Source organism: Acomys russatus, chromosome 8, assembly GCF_903995435.1.
Source record: "Acomys russatus chromosome 8, mAcoRus1.1, whole genome shotgun sequence".
Taxonomy (NCBI): Eukaryota; Metazoa; Chordata; class Mammalia; order Rodentia; family Muridae; genus Acomys; species Acomys russatus.
Genome location: NC_067144.1, coordinates 3,314,889 through 3,335,950, shown reverse-complemented (window position 1 = coordinate 3,335,950; position 21,062 = coordinate 3,314,889). Strand labels below are relative to the sequence as shown.

Below are 21,062 nucleotides of genomic sequence, written 5' to 3'. Positions count from 1 at the left end.
TTGGGAGGCAGAGGCAGGTGGATCGCTGTGAGTTCGAGGCCAGCCTGGTCTACAGAGTGAGTCCAGGACAGCCAAGGCTCCACAGAGAAACCCTGTCTTGAAAAACCAAATAAATAAATAAAACGGCATAGAATTTGCATAGACCCATATACTTCAACTCACCTCAAGCTTATTTATCACGTGGCTAGAGATGGTCCAGCAGCTCAGAGCACTGCCTGGTCTTCCAGAGGACCCAGGTTCAGTTCCAGCACCCACATGAGAGCTCACAACTACCTGTAACTCAAGCCTCAGGGGAGCCGATATCCTCTTCTGGCCTTTGGGGACACCAGGCAAATATGTGGTATGCAGATATACACGCAGGCAAAACACCCATACACATAAACTAACCTTTTCATGGATAAAAATTACTATTCTCTTCGTTACTGTTCTATTGCTGTGAAGAGACACAATGCCAAAGGCCGTGCTTACAAGGGAAAGCGTTGAATTGGAGCCGGCTCACGGTTTTTGAGGGCTTATGCATGGTCATCATGGCTGGAAGCAGATAGGCATGGTACTGGAGAGGTAGCTGAGTTTTAACATCCTGATCCTCAGGCAGCAGGCATGCACACACACACAGACACACAGACACACACACACACACACACACAGACACAGACACACAGACACATAGCCACACACACACACATACACACAGACACACAGACACGGCTCACGGTTTTTGAGGGCTTGTGCATGGTCATCATGGCTGGAAGCAGATAGGCATGGTACTGGAGAGGCAGCTGAGTTTTAACATCCTGATCCTCAGGCAGCAGGCATGCACACACACAGACACAGACACACAGACACACACATACACAGACACATAGCCACACACACACACATACACACAGACACACACACAAACACAGACACACACACACACAAGAGAGAGGAGAGAGAGACAGAGAGATTGAGAGACAGACAAGCAGATAGGCAGTCATACGGGCAGGCAGGCAGAGAGAGAAACGGAGACTGGCAAAGTCTTTTTTGTTTTGTTTTGTTTTTTTGTTTTTTTCTGGAGACAGGGTTTCTCTTTGTAGCCTTGACTGTCTTGGAGTTGCTTTGTAGACCAGGCTGGCCTCGAACTCACATCAATCTGCCTGCCTCTGCCTCCTGAGTGCTGGGATTAAAGGTGTGCGCTACCATGACAGGCTTGACAACGACTTTTGAAACCTCAAATCCCAACCCCAGTGACACGCTTCCTCCAACAAGGTGACACCTCTGAATCCCTATATTTCCTTCGCAAACACTTTCACTAACTGTGCACCTAGCATTTAAATATATGAGTCGATGGGGGCCATTTTCACTCAAACCAGCACATTTATCATACCTAACGGAATGCAGGGACTATGGTAATAGTTGTTTAGAGTTGTAACTGAAGGAATGAAGGCAAGAACAGGTTTGTACATGTTCAGGAAAGTTGCAGAATTTTTCTTAATATATTTCATCCTTGGGACAAGGCCAAGAATAAGGCAGACATGTGTGCACACATGCACACGTGTGCACGCACACACACAGAGACAGATTTTGAAGGGTGGGGATGTGGCTCAGTCGGCAGAGTGCTAGCATAGCACTCCCAAAGCCCTAGGTTTGACCTCTAGCACCACATAAACCAAGGTAGGGGTGGACCTCTGCAATCCTAGCACTTGGAAGGAAGTGGCAGGAGAACCAAGGCCATCTTTGGCTGTTCAGTGAATCTGAAGCAGCCTATGATATAGAAACCCCTGTCTCAAACAATAACAACAGCAGCAGCAGCAGACTTCTTCTTTAAAAACTCTCTATGAGCTGGGCGTGGTGGCGCACGCCTTTAATCCCAGCACTTGGCAGGCAGAGGCAGGCGGATCGCTGTGAGTTCGAAGGCCAGCCTGGTCTACAAAGTGAGTCCAGGACAGCCAGGACACAGAGAACCCCGTCTCAAAAATACAAAAACAAAACAACAACAACAACAAAACCCCCAACCAACCAACCAAACAAACAAAACAACTCTCCATGATCACTGGAGAGTTACCAAAGTTTAGCCCACCCCAGAAAAATCAATACAGCAGCGTTTCTGATCAGTGGGAGGTGTTTTAGGCTTGATCTGCCAGCTGCAACTGGGGTTCTAATGAAGGAGCCCAGCCCATCTGGCTTGTAACACATGGCTTGGTCTCATTTTGCTGAAAGCATGCCCTGTTGTGGTGCATAGCTGGAGGGCTAGGACCCCTCTCCTCTACACTCAAAAAAGTGCATTAGAGTGGGGTTCCTGGGGGGCCAGTAAGATCAACAGCAAATAGGCACATTCACATTGTGGCTTCTTTTGCTGCAGTCTCTCTCTGTTGTCACCCCCCCCACTCCCCCCAACCCCTGTTTTTCCAGACAGGGTTTCTCTGTGTAATAGCCCTGGCTGTCCTTGGCTCACTTTGTAGACCAGGCTGGCCAGAGATCCTCCTGCCTTTGCCTCCTGAATGCTGGGATTAAAGGCGTGCACCACCATGTCTGTCTGTCTGTCTGTCTGTCTGTCTGTCTGTCTGTCTCTCTCTCTCTCCTGAGTGCTGGGATTAAAGGCGTGTGCCACCACATGTATCTCTCTCTCTCTTTTAAGAATATTTATTATGTATACGGTGCTCTGCCTGCTTGTACCCCTGCAGTCCAGAAAAAGGCATCAGATCACATTATAGATGGTTGTGAGCCACCATGTGGTTGCTGGGAATTGAACTCAGGACCTCTGGAAGAGCAGTCAGTGCTCTTAACCTCTGAGCCACCTCTCCAGCCCCAACATCAGCTGATATGCACCGGAGTCTCTCCTGTCAAAAGTGGTCTGGTGAAGATGAGGCTCAGAAACTTGGGGTCCAGTACTGGTTGCCAGGTGCAGGATCCCGGGATGCAGCCCAAGCCACCACATATGGCTGCTAGAGGACACATGGCATCAAAGGGGTGTCTGTGTCTGACACAGGAACAGAGCTATTTGGAAGGCAGTGGGTTCAAGCCCTAAGTGTGCCCGAAAAAGGTGCTGAGCTAGGGCCAGGTGTGGTTCAGGATGACTCAGCTACTAGGGTAGGGCCCGGAGGATGAGCCAGAGCCTATGACAGGATAGTCTATATCACTTCTGTCCTTCCTTCTCTCAACAAAGCCACGTCACAGTGTCAGTGAGTAGAGCTGTGCAGCAGTGACCAGCAAATGAAGGAGAAGAGAGCCTTGGCTGCTGCGGAGGATGGCGGGATCTCCAGAGCCTCAGAAGAAAGAAAGGACATGGGAAGTGCAACAGAAAGAGTGGACGTCTCCTAGCTGCATGCAACAGGCGGGGGCTAGCCAAAACGTCAGTAAGAGGGTAGCAGTGTGGAGAGTGCAGGCTAGACCCTGAAGGAGGATGTGTGGATAGCCATGGTGACGTTCCCAAGGCTAGCCTGCTCCCTTAGGTAAGTTTTTGAGCTGCTGTGGGGGTACTCTTGACTTCTGCCTCTGAACTTCAGTGCCTCCAACATGCTCTGCTCTTTTCGCTGAGGTTCCAGCAGGAAAAAAACGTTAGGAAGTTGTCCTCAGCCAAGACAAGTGGGAACTATGCTTTCCAGCGGCACGCAGCAACATCAGAGATGTTATTTCAAGTGTGTGTGTGTGTGTGTGTGTGTGTGTGTGTGTGTGTGTGTAAAACTGCATCTGATGCCAGAGATGGCCATGATCACTCTCCAGCGCAAAGGATCAGGTAGCTCTAAATAACCACAGTCTAAGATAGACTGACTGACTGGGGAGTCCAAGGCTCCAAAACGTTTCTGGAGAGGTGTAGGGAAGGCAGGGCTGAGGCTGTAGGGGATACTGGGGGTTATGGTGCCACCCACAACTAGACTAGGTCTCTGTGGGAGTATAGGACTGTCAGAGGGGAACATGGGAAGAAAGGGAGAGGTGTGCCAAAGCAGAGGCACTTAGAATCCCTAGGTGACATTTGTTGCTGGGACCCACAAGAAGTCCCGAATGCAGAGAGGTAAGGGAGGAAGGAATCAATAGCGCTCCATTTGTTCACAGGCAGCCTAGGATCCTTTGCTTGCCCCTTGCCCTGAGGGCAGAAGGTGGGTCTAAAGGACGGGTTGGGGGGTGGGGTTGGGTAAGGAACAGGAAGCACACACCTTTTAAGACACAACACTTTAGGCAGAGGTGAGGCTAGGGAGAGGCCCACCTTTCCAGACGGAATTCTCACAGGCCGAGTCTCAGACGCGAAGCCCCGCAGCTTTGGAACTGAGGATCGGCGTGTGCCAATATGTCATGGCTCTAACTAAAGGACTCTGGACCCACCTGACCAACTTGGGGACAGGAGAATCCCAGCGCTAAATAGACCGGTTCCCAAGGGGGCGGGGTCTTGGAGGTCAAGGGAGGCCGACCTGGGGTTAGGCTCTGTCTGCGGACTGGGGAGGCGTGGTCAGCCACGGGAAACACGCCAAACCAGAGCGCCAGGCAAGGAAGGCTTCTGGAAGAGATGGGGCAGCTTTCTGGGCTGGACAGGGCTTCTTAAAATGGGAGCAAAGCCATTGGATGGTAGGTGGGGCTTCCGGGAATGGGGCGTGATCGGGGCGCGACCTTAGGGCGCGGTTGGCCAAGCGTACTTAAGCCTCCTGGGCGCGCGTATTGACTCCGCCATGGCCCTGAGGCGAGTCTTCCTGCTGCGCTCTGTGGCACCACGCGGAGCAGCCTTCTCAACCGAACCGCAGGCCCACGGGCAGCTTCCCACGAGCCCCGGGTCTGTGCGGGGATGCGGAGCAACCGAGCCTGTGCGGCGCCCTGTGCCAGCCGTGGACTTCACCAACACGCAGGAGGCGTACCGCAGCCGGCGGAGCTGGGAGCTGGTGCGCAACCTGCTAGTGCTCCGCCTGTGTGCGTCGCCAATGCTGCTGGCACACCACGAGCAGGTGCGCGGGTGGGTGGGCCGGAGGCGCGTGGGGACATCGGCGGGGGCCAGCGGGTGGCGGAGGTCGGAAGAGTCAGGCAGGGACACTCACGCATGGTCTGAAGCCGGCCAGGCAAGGAAGAGGGGCCGTTGGCTGCGTGCTTTTTCGGACTTTGTGAAGTTTCCTACTTAAAATCACTACCAGTTAGGAACAAAGTCTCATAGTGTTTAAGATATATACTATTTGTAGGAATACAACCGTTACCTGTGATAAATCGGGTATCCTTCCATGAAGCTCCAAGTTAGCCAAGATTGAAGTGCTTATGTAGCCTAGGACCCCAGAATTCCACAGGTGTGGCCACCCACTCCTAAGGACAGCTACTCCCAACAGTTTCGAGAAATGAGACAAACTCCCACCTTTTTTTTCTCATATGTTTATATTTATTCTAAGTACAGTGGAAGAGCCTGGATTGCCTCCCACTTCCCAAGTGCTCTCTGACTGCAGGCGTGAGGATAACTCATTACCATCTGTGGTCCAGACAGCACCATATCCTCTGTCTGTTGTCGCTGGAGGGTCTCAAAGACTAGCAAAGTGCCACTTGAAACTGTAACGTGACAACTTTGAGAACTGTGAGGGCCTTTGGGGGAAAACACCACCACTTTAGCCAGTCTTGACCTGTTATCTCAAGGTGGCCTCCCGTGTTTTTGTAAGGGTCTGGAAGATAACTCAAAGAGGGTAGTGACTTCTCAGGTGAGCCTGGAGGAGCTGGAGCCACACAGGTGGGGTGTGATTCAGACCCCACAACCATGCTGACATAGAATTGAGGTACTGGCCTAAATCCCTGGGGAAAACTTAATTGTGAGCCTTGGGGCCTGGGAGTAAAAGAAAGGCTTGTGGCAAGCAGGTGGGGTTGTAATGCGTTGCAAATAGAGCCCCCTAAGGAAGAAGGGTCCACAGAACGGGAGCTAGTGCCAAGGACTTTGTGGAGTATCAGCATTGAGCGGGCAGCTGGAAGGGGTCGGCTAGTACTGCTGGCACTTTGAGCCTGGAGGGAGAATGTGGCAAGCTGGGCAGGAACGACTGAAGGGGGTGGCCAGCCCTGGCGTCTCATAGGTGCTGCTTTGCCTTTGGGACAGGAGGAGCAGCAGAGGAGCCACTGGTGGCTAGCAGGGAGGGGGAGGCAGGGAAGAGCCAGCCTGTAGGTCCAGTTTGCGCTTTTACCCCTACATTCATCACTGGCTGTCAGCATCCCCGGGGCCTGGGGATTGCTTCTAAGGAGAGTGAACTCTGCACCTCTATGCCAGTCAGGGTGCTGTGGTGACTACGGGAAGGACATGTCACCTCCTTGGCTCTCTGGAGCTCACAGATGAGCTGTGGCTCCCTAGAGGAAGCAGAAAATCCCACCCCGCAGCCAGGCTCCATCTGTCCAGCCTGGGCTCCCGGCAGCCTCAGTGCCTGCTGCGGAACGAGGTGGCATTCAGATGCCAGGCCCCAAGCTGGAGAGCTATAGGTCCTAGAGCAGTGGTTCTCAACCTTCCTAGTGCTGAAACCCTGTCTTGGGAACCCAAAACAAAACGCCTAAGTCCCAGATCCTGCACGGAGGAGGCTGAACCTCGGTGGATGCTCATCATTCTGTGACTAGGCTGTGATGGGGAAGGTGTTTGACTTGCAAATGTTTCTACTTAGACTAAATTGGGCTCCCCACATGGTAGGGGGAGGGTTCATGCCCAAGGGGTTTGAGGAGCCCCAGGCTTTTCCTTTCTTGGAGCGGAGTTGGGGGAGGGGCAGAAGTAGACACAGGGGCTTCCACGGTGTGTATGTATGAGGGTTGCTTCTGAGCGCCCTGGAGCTTGTTTGTCACCATTGCCTGCTGCCGTAGCTCTTCCTCTTCCTTTCTTCACCCTCTCTCTTTGATCTAGGTTAGCAGATGCCCCCGTCCCAGTCCACAATCCCGCCTGTCAGTCACTGAGGAGTGAGCCTCTTGCTTCTTCTCCTATGATGCTTGTTTACTCTCCTTTCTTCCAGGGGTTTAAGGAATGCTTACAGTAATGTGAGCTGGGAAGAGGTGTGACAGAGATAAAGTGGCTAGCTGCATGACAGCCATCTTCCTCAGGGCACATCTGTCAGGGTTAGCTGGTCTGCCCTGGAAAGGTCTGTGAGGTGAAATGGAAGTTCCCAGTGTCTGGTAGACAGACCTCTCTCCAGCCATTTGAATTTTGTGTGTAGCCACTGCTTAGCAGCTGGGTGAGGTCTGGCCTCACACCAAGCCCCTTTCTCATGGGTTAGGACGAGAGAACAAATCACTGAGAGAGAGAGAACATTTTGGAGAGTTACCTTTGGGCCCCCTCCCACAAGACTACTAAATGTCACAGAAGTGTTATCCCTGGGGAGACTAGCTGGATCCTCCTTTACTCAGCAAGGGGCGATCCAGGAGCCAGTGCCCCTCGGGCCAGAGTCCTAAGAGGAATGCTGTGTTCAGAGCCTAGGCGAGCTAGCAGCTTGAGAGGTGGCCCCTTGGTCCTCCCATTGCTGCCCTGGGTAAGCACAGCCTCCCGGTGGCTGAGAAGGCAACAGCCTGCTCTGAGTGGTCTCTATAAACTATGCCAAGCACAGATGTGGCACTGGGATGAGATAGGAAGGAGTAAGCAGGAGTCTGGCAGGATGGGGGAGGGCAGTAGCCAGACAGCTGCTTCCCTTTGCCTTTCAGTTGTTCCGTGTTGCCAGGAAGCTTCTAGGGCAGAGAATGTTCGACAGACTAATGAAGATGACCTTCTATGGCCACTTTGTGGCTGGCGAGGACCAGGAGTCTATCAAGCCTCTGATCCGGCACAACAAAGCCTTCGGTGTTGGCTTTATCCTGGACTACGGAGTGGAGGAAGATCTGAGCCCCGAGGAGGCGGAGCGCAAAAAGATGGAGTAAGGCCTGCTTTTCTGGTGTTGCAAGGCACAGGGGTAACCCTGAAGTGCACCGGGTTGCTGGGGTTCAGCTCCAGCTAAGGGGTGGCCAAGCCTACAGTTCTTTTTATTTATTTATTTATTATGTATACAGTGCTTGCCTGCATGACAGAAAAGGGCATTAGATCACATAATAGATGGTTATGAGCTACCATGTGGTTGCTGGGAATTGAACTCAGGACCTCCGGATGAGCAGTCGGTGCTCTTAACCTTTGAGCCATCTCTCCAGCCCGTGCCTAGAGTTCTTGCTTGCTGCAGACACGAGCACTGTGCTCTCGTGGGCCTGTACCAGAGGAGGGTTGAGGGACAGATGTGAAGACTGTGGCCCTGGTCGTACCAGCTCACTATGTAGTCCTGTACAGTTTGAGGCTGTAGTTTTGCATTTTGAGTGGTTGAAAACTATCAAAACAAGAACTCGAATTTATGATACAAAAAATACATAAAATTCAAATTGCCTTTTTAATTTCCAAGGGCAGGGTGGTATAAGTGTGTAGCCTCTAGGGCTGAGAATAAGGCGCTACTTAGCCACTCACAGAGGCGTTTGGTGCTGGCCCCAGCTTCCTGTTTGCTACAGTTTTTCCTCCCAAGGATTCCTGACTGGCTGACTGTACCTGCAGGTTCCAACTAGTCCTCAGGTAGCTTCCTAGTCTGGAGATGGCTGTGCCTGCAGGGTGTAGAGCCTTGCCGATGGTGTCCAATCAGGCGCCTGTGGTCAGGAGACCATGTGCACCACGTCAGGCAGCCTGGGGGACTCCTCCTGCTGCAAGGCCTTTTTCCAGGCAGCAAATAGAAAGCCCAGCTCACGGATCTGCCCTCTTGGCAACAAGACAGGGTGGCCTTATTCTGCCCCCTGAGGTGGTAGCTGACTCACTGGAGGCCTATGCAAAACCAGCCCCTTCTTTGCAAAATGCTGCTGCCTGTGGTTCCCCAGATAAGCCCTTGCTTGCATTTTTGGGTCCCAGGTCTCTCTGGCTGCAGCAGGTCCACGTGTAAAGTTTAGGTCAGGCCCTGTCAGACTTTACCCTGCTCCTCCCCAGGTGGCTAACAGGAGGGGTTGGGGAAAGGCAGTCATGTGAGGCTGCTGGCTCTGAGAACAGAATGTCCGAGCCTGGCCTCAGCCTACGGAGCACAGCCTTGTGATTGGCTGTTCTGAAGGTGGGGCGACTCAGTTCCAGCATCCCCTGTGAACCCCAGGGATGCCTGAAGATTTGGCTACAGGCCTTTACCAAGGCTGCTGTTGAATAACCAAATGGGTTCCATAGCCTCAGCCTCCAGGGCTCTCACTGGAGACCTCCCGGCTGTGAGAAACGGGCAGTAGGCCTGCCCGCGGGATCTACTTTTGTCTGTGCCTGACTCAGCTTGGCATGGCTGTTTGTCCCACAGGAGCTTTGCCTGGGCTCTGAGACATCAGAAACAGACCCTTCGGGACCTAACAGTGCCCACCCTCCACTGCCAACAAGCAAGTGGTGAGGCTGTGGTTCTAGCTCTGCTGCCAGCCTTCCACCTTACAGCCTTAGAAGGGGACAGGGTGAGCTGTCACTCTGTGACAATGTTCTGAGTTCTGTAATGGGGAGCCTGGCAATCTCCACATGCCACCTCCCTGCAGGGGGAAAAGAGTTTGCAGGGCCCACTGGTTGCACCTCATCAGGAGTGACCAGCCCCACAGACCCTTGTGGGGAGCTGTTTGGTGGTGGTGGTGGTGGGGGGTGGGGGTGGGGCTATCCGGAGACTGAGGCCTGTCCCTAGCTAATGGAAGAAGGGCTGGAACGCATGGAGACCAGACCTGGCAGTCACACCTGCTGCTTAAGCCACGTGTCATCTATCCCAGTGGGCTGTGGGGTTATACAACCAGGTCTCCCCAGCAGGGGTCAGCAGGGGGTCACCTGAGGATCTGAGTTTCCCTCCTTGACAGGGTTTCTGCTCAGGGAATCACCATGCCTGCTTCTGCACTGATAGCCTCAGGGGACTTTGGTCTGGTCGTACCTGAGACTGGTCTTATGGAACCCATATCATCTAGGGACCTTGGTTGGCTTTCTCCTAGGGAAGGTGACACACGGGGACTGCCTGCCTCTTCATTACAGACTCAGAACATTGTCGCCAAGTGACATTTCATCCTCTTGTTCCATATTATCAGCATGACATGGGACATGGGACAATAGCTGTCTGCCCAGCTTCTGTCCCGTGGGCTGTGGCCTTGTGGGCTGAGGTACTTATGGGGCTCCCTGGGACAGAGAAGGAGGGCTCTGTCAAGGCGTCTCGGCATGTCGCTTGGTGGCCCAGATTTCCTTGAAGAGTAGCGAGGTTTCTTAATGGATAAGGCGCATTGATGGTAAGACCCGAAAGATGCATTGACCGTCCCTTGTCTGTGCTCCTCGCTCTGAAGAAACACAGCTATTTCCTGTGAGGGGCCTCAGCATCCTGCCCTGCTGAGGACTTGATGTCTCCCAGTATGGTGGGGTCCTGGGAGTTTTTTTCTTTTCTTTTCTTCTCTCTCTCTCTCTTTTTTTTTTTTTTTTTTTTTTTAGTTTTTTGAGACAGGGTTTCTCTGTGTAGCCTTGGCTGTCCTAGACTCACTTTGTAGACCAGGCTGGCCTTGAACTCAGAGATCCACCTGCCTCTGTTGGGATTAAAGGAGTGCACCACCACACCTGGCTTGAGGTTTTCAATTAGGTGGTAAGACGGTCTCATGTGCATCTTGTAAGAAAATTTCTGGTTGCTATTTAGAAAATAAGCCTAGGAGTCTTGGCAGGGCCTGGGCCTGAGGGTGGGAGTAGCCAGGGGTGTGTGGGACTCTGCCCTGGAGGCCATGGCTTGTGGAGGTCTGAGCAAGGAGGCGTTGTTGCTGGATTAGAGCAGTCTGGCGTACAGGGTGGCTTCTGTTCCTGTTCCTCGCCTTGCCTGACCTCGCCAGTAAGGAAGGTTCTACCCATAGGAAGCCTAAGGTTCATGAGACCATGCCCTCCCTGGCCCAGGTGGTCATGCCAGGCCTGTGGAAGGGCTGGGTTGACCCAAGTTGGTCTGTTTTCTTGAGCTAGCCTTCTGTTTGGTTCAAGGTCAGGTCCAAGGCTCAACTGCCTCCTAGTGACCGGTACCTCATGTGGCGTAACTGACCTTTGCATCCTCCATCCTGCAGGTCATGCACCTCTGAGGCAGAGAGAGACAACACTGGTGAGTTTAGGAGCTGGTGCTTTCCTCACCCCAGCACACAGTCTGGTGGCCCAGGGGACATCTGGGCTTAGGGCCTGTGGCGGCCTTTGGGTAAGGGACAAGGCCACAGGCTGCTTCCTATGGCCAGAGCTATGGTCCTGGCTCTCTGTACCTTCATGTACCTGCTGGGATACAGGCTCCTCGGCCTTCAGTAGGCCACAGTCCAGGCCTTTGTGATGGCGGCTCTACTTTCTTGGCCTTTTTTTTTTGCGCCATGATGAGGTTCAGCCTAGGGGAATCCAAGCGGGAGGGGCAGCAGGGGCTGTGGGGATGGCAGCTTCAGGATGCTCAGCAAGGCCTATTTGGAGCCCATCTTGAGGGTTGTTGGCTCTGGGATGTTGGCGTATGAATGCTGGGATGGGCAGGATGCTGAAGATGAAGCTCTGAAGCAGGCTGGCATCCCTGATAGGGCTGTGTATCTGCCTTCTCAGGCACAAATAAGAGGGAGAAACAATATCAGGTCCACCGCGCCTTCGGAGATCGCAGAGATGGTGTCATCAGTGCGCGCACCTACTTCTATGCCAATGAAACCAAGTGTGATGACTACATGGAAAACATACTACAGTGCATCCAGGCCTCAGGTGGGTTCCTCTGCCTTGCCAGCTGCTAGGAGGAGCCTTGGGCTTGTGGAGGAGGCTAGGCAGGGCTGGAGTGAACGGGGCTCTGTTCAGGACTCTCAGGGACTGGGGTGTTTCCAGCTCTTCCTAAGGATCCTGGCAGCTCCTGGAGGGCACCTCCTGCCTGGTCCATGTTCCTGTGCTGGGCCTGCACCTGCGTGTGGTGTCCTGCTACTGACCTCTGGAATCCACAACCCTCAGGTTGAGGTTCAGTTCTGGGAGCTGGTGACACACCCTCTGTGACTGGCCACTCCTTGTTACTGGACGGCTGGGGATGGGAAGCCAGTTAAGCCATGAGGTCCTTGAGCTCTCGGGTCTTAGTGTTCCTGCTGGTGTAGTAGTGGGTCCCACACCTATAAATGCATTGCACTTCTCAAGGCATGATTTAGTAAGTGGTTGCCTCCCGGACCGGGGCGGCCAGTGTGATGGCACAACTGTGGCATTTTGGTATGTGTGTGTCGGGGGAGAGTACCTGCTTGCTCCCTGACAGCTCTGTCTGGGGTTGTGTACCCTAGCCCCTACTCCATGGTACTTCTGTGATCTGTGGTCCATATATGGATGACCCATAGTGCAGAAAGCAGTATGAAGAAACTGAGCCAAGGGGCCCACCAGCAATGTGCAGATCTCTCTGGCTTCTTTGCCTGGTGTCGTCTTGCTTACAAAGGCTGCCTCATCAGCCTCCCCATCTTGTAGCAGAGGCTTTGGAGCAGCCGTGCGCAAGAGCATTCAGGGGACTGGGAGTCACTATGGGCAGGAACTGCCTATAGGGCTAGGTTTGAAGAACACGCAACTGCAAGGTGTCCCTGGTCCTTCCTCTGATTCAGGCATCCATCTCCTCCGAGGCACTCATGGCTCTTCGTTTGGCTTCTGACAGGTGGAGCCAGTGACGGTGGTTTCTCAGCCATTAAGCTCACTGCACTGGGGAGACCTCAGTTTCTGGTAAGTGGTGGCGCATTTGGTCTGCAGAGGCTTTACAGATCCTGCCTGGGGCTGCCATGTGCACAGCAAGGCTGCAGATGTGCTCAGATTTTGGTAGCTGTGAGCTGGGGCTGCAGCGGTGGTTCCAGGGCTGGATGGAGGAGCTGGGCACACGCTGCAGTGGGGCTCACACCTGCACTGGCAGCTGCAGTTCTCAGACGTGCTGACCAGGTGGAGACGGTTCTTTCATCAAATGGCCGCAGAGCAGGGACAGGCTGGCTGTGCTGCTGTGGACAGGAAGCTGGAGGTGGCGGTGCTCCAGGTGAGCATCCTTTCTCTTCCCCGGGAACTATACAGTGGCCGGGGCGGTGTGGGGGGTAGTCTTGGATCTGTTGGGAAGTGTAGCTGGGGCAGCAGGTGGAGAGAAGACTGGGGGTGGTGGGCAGAACAGTTCTGTGGTTGGAACTCTGGACAGCTCCACTGTCTACAGAGTAGGGGGTGGGGAGGAGAGGGGATTGGGTCAGCTGGTAGCTGATGTGGGAAACAGCAAAGATGGGAACAGAAAGTGGGGCCTGAAATGAGTCCTGCTGTCACAGATGATGTGACACCGTCAGTTTGTCGCATGGTGGGAGTGAGTACTGACTCTGCCTTCCCGCTTCTCAAGGAAAGCATCGAAAAGATGGGCATCGCATCCAGGGCTGAGATCGAGGGCTGGTGCACACCAGAGACGCTGGGAGTGTCTGGGTAAGGGTTGACCCCCACCCGGGGGTAGTCACGGTCTCGAGCCCCAATGGCTTCCATTCCCGGTCACCTCCCAGGACAGGATGGGTCAGGGGAGTGACAGCAGGGCTGCATGGGAATAGGCAGCACACACACAAGACTTCTAAGAGCTACACTGGCAGGTGAAGGTAGCATCCCATGTCCCTTCCTTCAGGCCAGAGGGTGGGACTGATGCCACCAGGAGCCTGCAGTCAAGTCAGGGTGCAGGCTCGAGGCAGAGCTGGCGGCTGTCAGGCGGCCCGTGGCTAGCCCTGCACTTTAGCTTCTCCAGCCTCCTGGAGTGCTGACTGCTCTCTGCTTTGCCTTGCATCTTTGCCTATTTCTGTCGTGGCCATGGAATTCTCTGACCCATTGCAAAAATGGTCGGTGCTTTGGTTGACTGAAAGCAGCATTCAATCCCTCCCTCCCTCCCTCCCTCCTTTTTTTTTTTTGAGACAGAATTGTACTGTGCAGCCCTGGCTGTCCTGGAACTCACTCTGTAGACCAGGTTGCCCTAGAATCCACAGAGATCTACCTGCCTTTGCCTCCACCACACCTGGCAAACATTCTGTCTTTTAAAAATCAAACACCGGGGTGGTTTGTGAGGGCTGAGTTTGGGAGCAGTTTTTTGAGGAATGTGTATGTGTGTGTGTGTGTGTGTGTGTGTGTGTGTGTGTGTGTGTGTGTGTGTGTGTGTGTGTGTGTTTTGAGGACTCCCAAACACCCCAGTACCTGTAAAGGCAGGCCACCTGCTTTGCTGACATGCCTCATCCCTCAGCACTGTGGACTTGCTGGACTGGAACAGCCTCATTGACAGCAGGACCCAGCTCTCCAGGCATCTGGTGGTCCCCAATGTGCAGGTACCTCCCCACCCCCAATTCCATTGTCTGCCTACCCAGGGGACTCATTGTGACTACTGAAGTGCCATGCTCTCTGACCCTGCCACAAAGATAAACCCAGTGTCCCCAGTGCTTAGTGGGGCAGGGACGCACGTAGGCCCTTACACGTGAAGAGAGGGCCGGTGTCTAGAGGGAAGGTCTACCCCAGCCCACCTGGCCTTCTGTATCTTTAAGGCTGAACAGGATCCAATTGGGTAGTTCTTATCTGGGGTGTCCTGGTCACTTGTCCTCAGAGGGTGGTAGGGCCTGCTGGTCATGAAAGTGCCCTGCTCACATGTGTGGCAGGTGGTACTGCCTGCCATCTGGGCTTTCTCCCCAACATGGTGGCTGGGTCCCCAAAGTGAGTGTCCTTGAGGTGAAAGCCAGGCAGCGCTGCATCAACTTTTGCAGCCTGTTCTTAGAAGTCACAGCAAGTTCAGTTTTGCAAAGGGAGTTGCCAGTGTGGCCAGTATTCAGGGGAAGAGGAGGTGTGGAAGCCCACCTGCTCTCGGTTATGGAGGAGGCACAGATGCAGCAGCTGAGAAAGTGTTGTGCAGATGTTTCTTCTGTGATGTTCCCGGCACCTGAGACTGAGCGCCCACCCCAAACTGAGCCACTGTCCTGGGACTTCTGGATGCATGCAGTGTGACCATTAAGTCTCTGCCAGCAGACTCTGGCACCCGGTGTTTGTGCTCAGTGAAGCGAGGCTGCTGGGATCAGTGAACTGATGGCTCATTAGCATTGCAAGGGCATCCTAGGCCACAGCTGAGGGTGGGGTGGGAGACCTCTGTGCTGTGTGGGGTGTCCAGGTGCATCCTGCCAATTTTCGTCTGTGACCATTCTGTCTCCTTGAAGGCCACGCTTTGGTCCCATGCTGCAATTTGGGTAGTATCTGTAGCCATGGCTCCACTTCGCCAGCCTTTTCTATTCCAAGTGAGGCCTTGGACTTTTTGTATGACTCTCTCAAGGCCCTAGGGAAGCCATAGAAATAAATTCCTGGGGGTACAGGCCTCAGCCTGGTGCTGCTTATATGGGCACAGCTCTCCTCACCTGTAGGACAGTGGGCTGGCTGTTGCTCAGTTTGGGGCATTTTGTCATTGTGGCCCATAGTGTCCTGACTTCTGTACTCTCAGACAGGCCAGCTGGAGCCCCTGTTGTCACTGTTCACTGAGGAGGAAGAACAGCAGATGAAGAGGATGCTGCAGAGGATGGATGTGCTGGCCAAGGTGTGAGCAGCTGGGTGGGGGTGGGGGTGAGGGATGTGCTGGCCAAGGTGTGAGCGGCTGTGGGGGGATGGGGTGCGGGGGGGGGGGAATGTGTTGGCCAAGGTGTGAGCAGCTGTGTGTGGGGGTGGGGTAGAGGTGGGGGATGTGCTGGCCAGGGTGTGAGCAGCTGTATGTGGGGGTGGTGGAGGTGGAGGTGGGGGATGTGCTGGCCAAGGTGTGAGCAGCTGTGTGTGCATGCAGGGTGGGGGATGGGGGGGTAGGGGAGTGGAGGATGTGCTGGCCAAGGTATGAGCAGCTGTGTGCACACTGGGGTGAGGGGTGTTTGTGTGTGTGCTGGCCAAGGTGTGAGCATCATCAACTTGGAGCCACCTTTCTTCCTTCATATGCCTCTCTCAGAAAGCTAAAGATGCAGGCGTGCGGCTGATGATAGACGCTGAGCAGAGCTACTTCCAGCCGGCCATCAGCCGCCTGACCCTGGAGATGCAGCGCAAGTTCAATGTGGATAAGCCGCTCATCTACAACACATTCCAGTGCTACCTCAAGGTACAGCCATCCCCCTCCTGCCTCCCTGTCTTCCGCCTGTCCTGTGTTTGACTGCAGACCCTCTCCCAGGCAGTGCGGCCACCACCCTGCAGGGATACGCCTTTCTGTGGAGCATCTGTTGGCCCCTGCTTTATGCAGGGGCCCAGAACAGCACAAGTAAAGGAGCAAGCAGGCTGCTAACCCTGTACTGAGTTCATCTGTCTAGGAAGCAGGCCCTGCCCAGTTGCCACACCCAGGACAGCCAAGGCTACAAAGAAAACCTGTCTCAAAAATACAAAAATTTAAAAAAGAAAACAATAAAAAACCAGGCACAGTGGCACATGCCTGTAATCCCAGCACTCTGGGAAGTGGAGGCAAACAGATGAGGCTAGCCTGCTCTACAAAGTTGAGTCCAGGACAGCCAAGGATAAGCCAAGACAGAAATCTTGTCTCCTGAAAAAAAAAGAAAGAAAGAAAGAAAGAAAATCAGTAGACTCCCATGGAAGACTTGACAGGGCTGAAGAGGCAGCCCTGGGAGCACAGAAAAACTCCAAGCCTAGCCCCTCAGCTTGAGGCTGTTAAGTTGCTGGGGGGTCTCATGGGGACACCTCTTGTTAGGCAGCAAAAGGGCATGATGTGTATGGGGACAGTCCCAGACAGTTGGCAACTTGTTCCTAACTGGCTAAGATGACTCTGAGATACACAGTATCTCTAGGCTCTGGGTCGATCACCCACAGGGCCATCTCAGGCTACACAGAGGAGGCTGCGGTGGCCCCAGTCACTTTTCCCTGGTGGCTGAGGTTGGAGGCCAAGTTTCATCCACATTTGCCTCCCAGATCCTGTGAGTGTCATGTCCCACAGGCAGTCCCCACACTGTCACCAGTTGGGGTCACTGTGACTTTGGGGCTTGGCTCTGCAGGATGCCTATGACAATGTGACCATGGATATGGAACTGGCTCGCCGTGAGGGCTGGTGTTTTGGGGCTAAGCTCGTACGTGGTGCATACATGGCCCAGGAGCGTGCCAGGTCTGTGGAGATTGGCTACGAGGATCCCATCAACCCTACATATGAAGCCACCAATGTCATGTACCACAGGTGAGAGGCTGCCTTCTCCCGTGTCTTCCTGAAGCGGTGCACAAGAACCCTGGTCCTGCAAGTGAGTGGCCTCCTTTAGGCAAAAGCCAGTTTCCTGGGGGGCAGATGGGCCTTTTTTTTTCCCTGCTGTTATATCATTTTTCCAAGACATCTAAGTTGTCCTCTTTTGAGTATGTGGTAGTACTGGCCTTAGTGCTGCTGACACAGCAGGCCCAGCTCATGCGTAGAATTCTTGCCTAATATGCCTGAAGCCCTGGCTTTTAGCCAGCATGGTGGCGCATACCTTTGATCCCAGCATTTGGGAGGAGCAGGAACATCAATAGGTCAAAGTCATCCTTGGCTTCAAAGTGAGTTTGCAATGGGCCTGGGATACATGAGATGAGCAGGGAGGGGAAGGGGAAGAGGAGGGAAAAGAGGTCCATCCCAGGGGCCTGGCTGCCCTATGTGGCTGCCTCAGCCGATCCACTTTTCAGCACACGTGGCAGGCAACAGTGGCACACCTGATCTTTCTGCTGTTTATAGCGCTGGCATCTTTGTGCAGTTGTTCTGAACTATGGGGAAGGCTCTGTTGCTGTGCTTTCAGTTTTGGATGAATTTATTAAGTATATAGCAAGTAAAAGGAACAAATAGCAAAGTACAGGTAGAAAACAGCAGAGAGACAGTAAAACATTACCAAATCACGGGCTCACGATGCAAAGTGGAGGCAGCTGGAGCAGCCCCATCAGGAAAGCAAACAAAAGATAGCGAATGGGCCGCACACACGGTCAACAGAAATGCCTGGGGCAGCCCTCCCCAGTGAGACGGGCTCCTGATGGGGAATGCAGGACCAGCTTCTGTCTTTACCACCTTAAATGTTTTGTGAGATTAAACAATGTTTGATATTTTTAACTTCCAGCTGTTCTTCTTCTTCTTCTTCTTCTTCTTTTTTTTTTTAGTTTTTCGAGACAGGGTGTTTCTGTGTAGCCTTGATTGTCCTGGACTCACTTTGTAGACCAGGCTGGCCTTGAACTCACAGCGATCCGCCTGCCTCTGCCTCCCCGAGTGCTGGGATTAAAGGGTGCGCCAGCATCACCTGGCTAATTTCCAGCTGTTCTTAAGGATAATCCATTGTTTTCCCCTCTTGTGGTGGCAGAACCAACCAGCTTCAAAGATAACAGGGTTTAGAGCACTTCCAGACAGAAATATGCTTTGATGTGGAGAGTGTCAGGGGCTACCCCATTCCAGAGCTAGCATCTCAGTGAACCCCAACAGCACATGACAGTTTACCTATATAACCTAGGTTACCAGGGCCAGCACGAGCAGTCCAGCGTCACAGCCCCCTCCCCCACACGCCCTGCTCCTTGGGCTCCACTCCTTCCTGCTGTTCTATTTCAAGAGTCTGCTGCACTGCAGGCAGTGCCACATGCCAGTGTTTACACGGAACACGCTGTCCTCCGCCCTGTCTCTTCATTTAGTTGCTCTATCTCCTGGGTCAGCAGCACAGGATGCCAAGGGTGCATTTTCAGGCTTCTGGTTGCTCTAATGGGGCCTTGTTGGACATTGTGCCCCTGTGCTGTGTTGCACCTGCAGCCACAGGCTGTGCCCTCAGGCATATTCCTAGGAACTGACCTGCTGGGTCAGAGAGCACATGTGCTGTCAGCCTGCCAGTGTCTTGGTGGCGTAACCCTGAGACTGCTCAGGGAGACCCACCCTACCAGAGGCCTGTACTTCCTTTTCTTTGTTTTTTAAGATTTATTTTTTATTTATACAGTGTTCTGCCCACATGTGCACCTGTCCACCACACAAGAGGGCACCAGATCTCATTACAGATGGTCATGAGCTACCATGTGGTTGCTGAGAATTGAACTCCACACCTTTGGAAGAGCAGACGTTGCCCTTAATCTTTGAGCCTTCTCTCCAGCCCTCTTTTATTTCTTGTGCTATAGGGCCCTTCCCAGAAGCACAGCCACAGGTGTAGGCAGGCCCTGCCAGCCCTGGTAGAATGTCGTCAGCCCTCCCTTTTTACACAACACTGCTGTTGGGGGAACGTGAACAAATGTCTGCTCACCCCAGACACGATGCCAACAATGGACTTGTACTGGGCTTACATCACAGGGTGCTCAAAAGCAGTGGCACCCATGAAAAGGCCGTCCCAGGGCAGCTCAACGGGAGCTGTTTCCCTTGAGCCAACGGTTTTACATACAGCAGCTGGGGAGGCCAGGTGTAGCCCTTTCTGGCTGCCACTGCCACCACCACCACCACATCCTCCTCCTCAGCCTGGATTTTGCAGTCGTCTGCAGAGCCAGGAGAAGTTCAGGTGGTTGGTGGCCTGGAGCCAAGCTCAGGTAGGACTGTCCTGACAGGTGCCTTAACTATGTTTTGGAGGAGCTGAAGCACAGCACCAAGGCTGAGGTGATGGTGGCGTCCCACAATGAGGACACGGTGCGCTTCGCACTGTGCAGGTAGGTGTAGTGGAAGTAGGCTGGGGACGTGATGGGGATGTGCAGACAAGCAGGAGGACCGTAGTTTGATTCATGGAACCCATGCAAAAAAAGCTGGGTGTGTGAGCAGGGAGAACTTATAACCCCAGTGGGGAGGCAGGGGCAGGATCCCTGGGGCTCGCTGGACAGCTGACCTAGCCTAATAATCTGTGAGCCTTAGGGTGACCAGGCTGTCTAAACATCACTGGATAGCTCCTGAGGAACAATACCCAAGATGGTCCTCTGGGCACATGCATGTACACACATGAACACAATAAACACGCCTATGAAATGCTGGCAGCTGTGCGGCCAGCAAGGGAGAATGAGGCAGGGCTGGGGGCTCCTAGTCACTAGAACAAAGGCTCAGTGCTACATGGGGCACAGGAGGGAGGTGGAGGTGGTGTCAGAGGCAGTGGAACAGGAAAGGGGGAAGGATAATTTTGCTGTCCTGGCCTTCCCTGTGGGCAGGGAGTTGTGCTGGGGAGACCTTGAACAGAGCTCACATCCCTGCCCCACCCCACAGGGGTCAGAGGCACATCAGGGGTCCTGGGGGGGGTGTCGATCCTCACCAGTCTAGCCTCCCTTTCACAGGATGGAGGAGTTAGGCTTGCACCCTGATGATGGCCGGGTGTGCTTTGGACAGCTGCTGGGGATGTGTGACCAAATTAGCTTCCCACTAGGTGAGCTGGGTTGTCCCTGAGGGGGTGTGGTGGTGGGGCACACCATGTTGTGCGTGGCATTCATCACTCTTGTGTGTGTGCGTGTGTGCAGGCCAGGCAGGCTTTCCTGTGTACAAGTATGTGCCCTACGGTCCTGTGATGGAGGTGCTCCCTTACCTGTCCCGCCGTGCCCTGGAGAACGGCAGCATCATGAAAGGTGCTCAGCGGGACAGGCAGCTGTTGTGGCAGGAGCTCTGCAGGCGGCTGCGCACCAGAAGCCTCTTCTACCATCCAGCCTAGTCACTGCAGCGGCCACACCCACACCTGCTCCTTTCAACAAGTTACCTCTGGGACTTAAGGCAGGGCACAGTTTTGGGTTGGGCTAGGCCTACGACAGGGTATCCCTTTTTATGCTCAAGCCTTTGAGGTACTGAGGTGGGGACTATGCTCCCAGGAGCAGACACTCAAGTAAGGGCTCAGCTAGAGCCCTTGGAGCTGCCCTAATCTGAGTAAGCACTGAGCACCTTCACAGGCTGCAGGGCCCCCGATCAGAGCTACCTTCTGCCTGGGTCTAGCTCATCCTCCTGCAAGTGGGCAGAGGACAGACTGGAGAGCCTGCTCAGTCAATAAATGCTTCTGTAACTGGGATCCGTTGCTTTTCTCTTGCTGCCTGCACATGAGGTCAGCTGTTTATCAGAGGTCATTCCAAACCAGACATGGGGATACTACCTGCCTTGCTGCAGTGACACCCGGCTCCCCTCCAAGCCCCTCTGTGCCCTTCGCTCCAGGAACTCAAGTCCTAGCTGGGTCTGAGGCAGCCCCCCCCCCCCACCTCCTGCCAAGCTCTTCAGTTTCATAGAGCAGGAGACGAATTC

The 21,062-nt window shown here is 53.8% G+C and overlaps 1 protein-coding gene across 1 annotated transcript; it reads left to right on the top strand.

Annotated features, from left to right (window-relative positions):
* Positions 1-4,628: 4,628 nt before the first annotated feature.
* Positions 4,629-20,487, top strand: Prodh (proline dehydrogenase 1). Its single transcript, XM_051150655.1, has 14 exons — positions 4,629-4,913; positions 7,600-7,808; positions 10,981-11,015; positions 11,486-11,635; positions 12,546-12,610; positions 12,795-12,911; positions 13,254-13,333; positions 14,127-14,208; positions 15,360-15,452; positions 15,849-15,995; positions 16,894-17,069; positions 19,412-19,510; positions 20,120-20,208; positions 20,300-20,487. The coding sequence occupies exons 1-14, from the start codon at positions 4,644-4,646 to the stop codon at positions 20,485-20,487; spliced, it is 1,800 nt and encodes a 599-aa protein (XP_051006612.1). The 5' UTR covers positions 4,629-4,643.
* The last annotated feature ends 575 nt before the right edge of the window (positions 20,488-21,062 follow it).

Excerpts from the sequence above, each read along its gene's own strand:
- Prodh (XM_051150655.1), top strand. The coding sequence starts at position 4,644 with ATGGCCCTGAGGCGAGTCTTCCTGCTGCGCTCTGTGGCACCACGCGGA. Across the intron at positions 11,016-11,485 it reads GGCAGAGAGAGACAACACTG|GCACAAATAAGAGGGAGAAA; the intron begins GTGAGTTTAGGA and ends CTGCCTTCTCAG. Across the intron at positions 12,912-13,253 it reads TGGAGGTGGCGGTGCTCCAG|GAAAGCATCGAAAAGATGGG; the intron begins GTGAGCATCCTT and ends CCGCTTCTCAAG.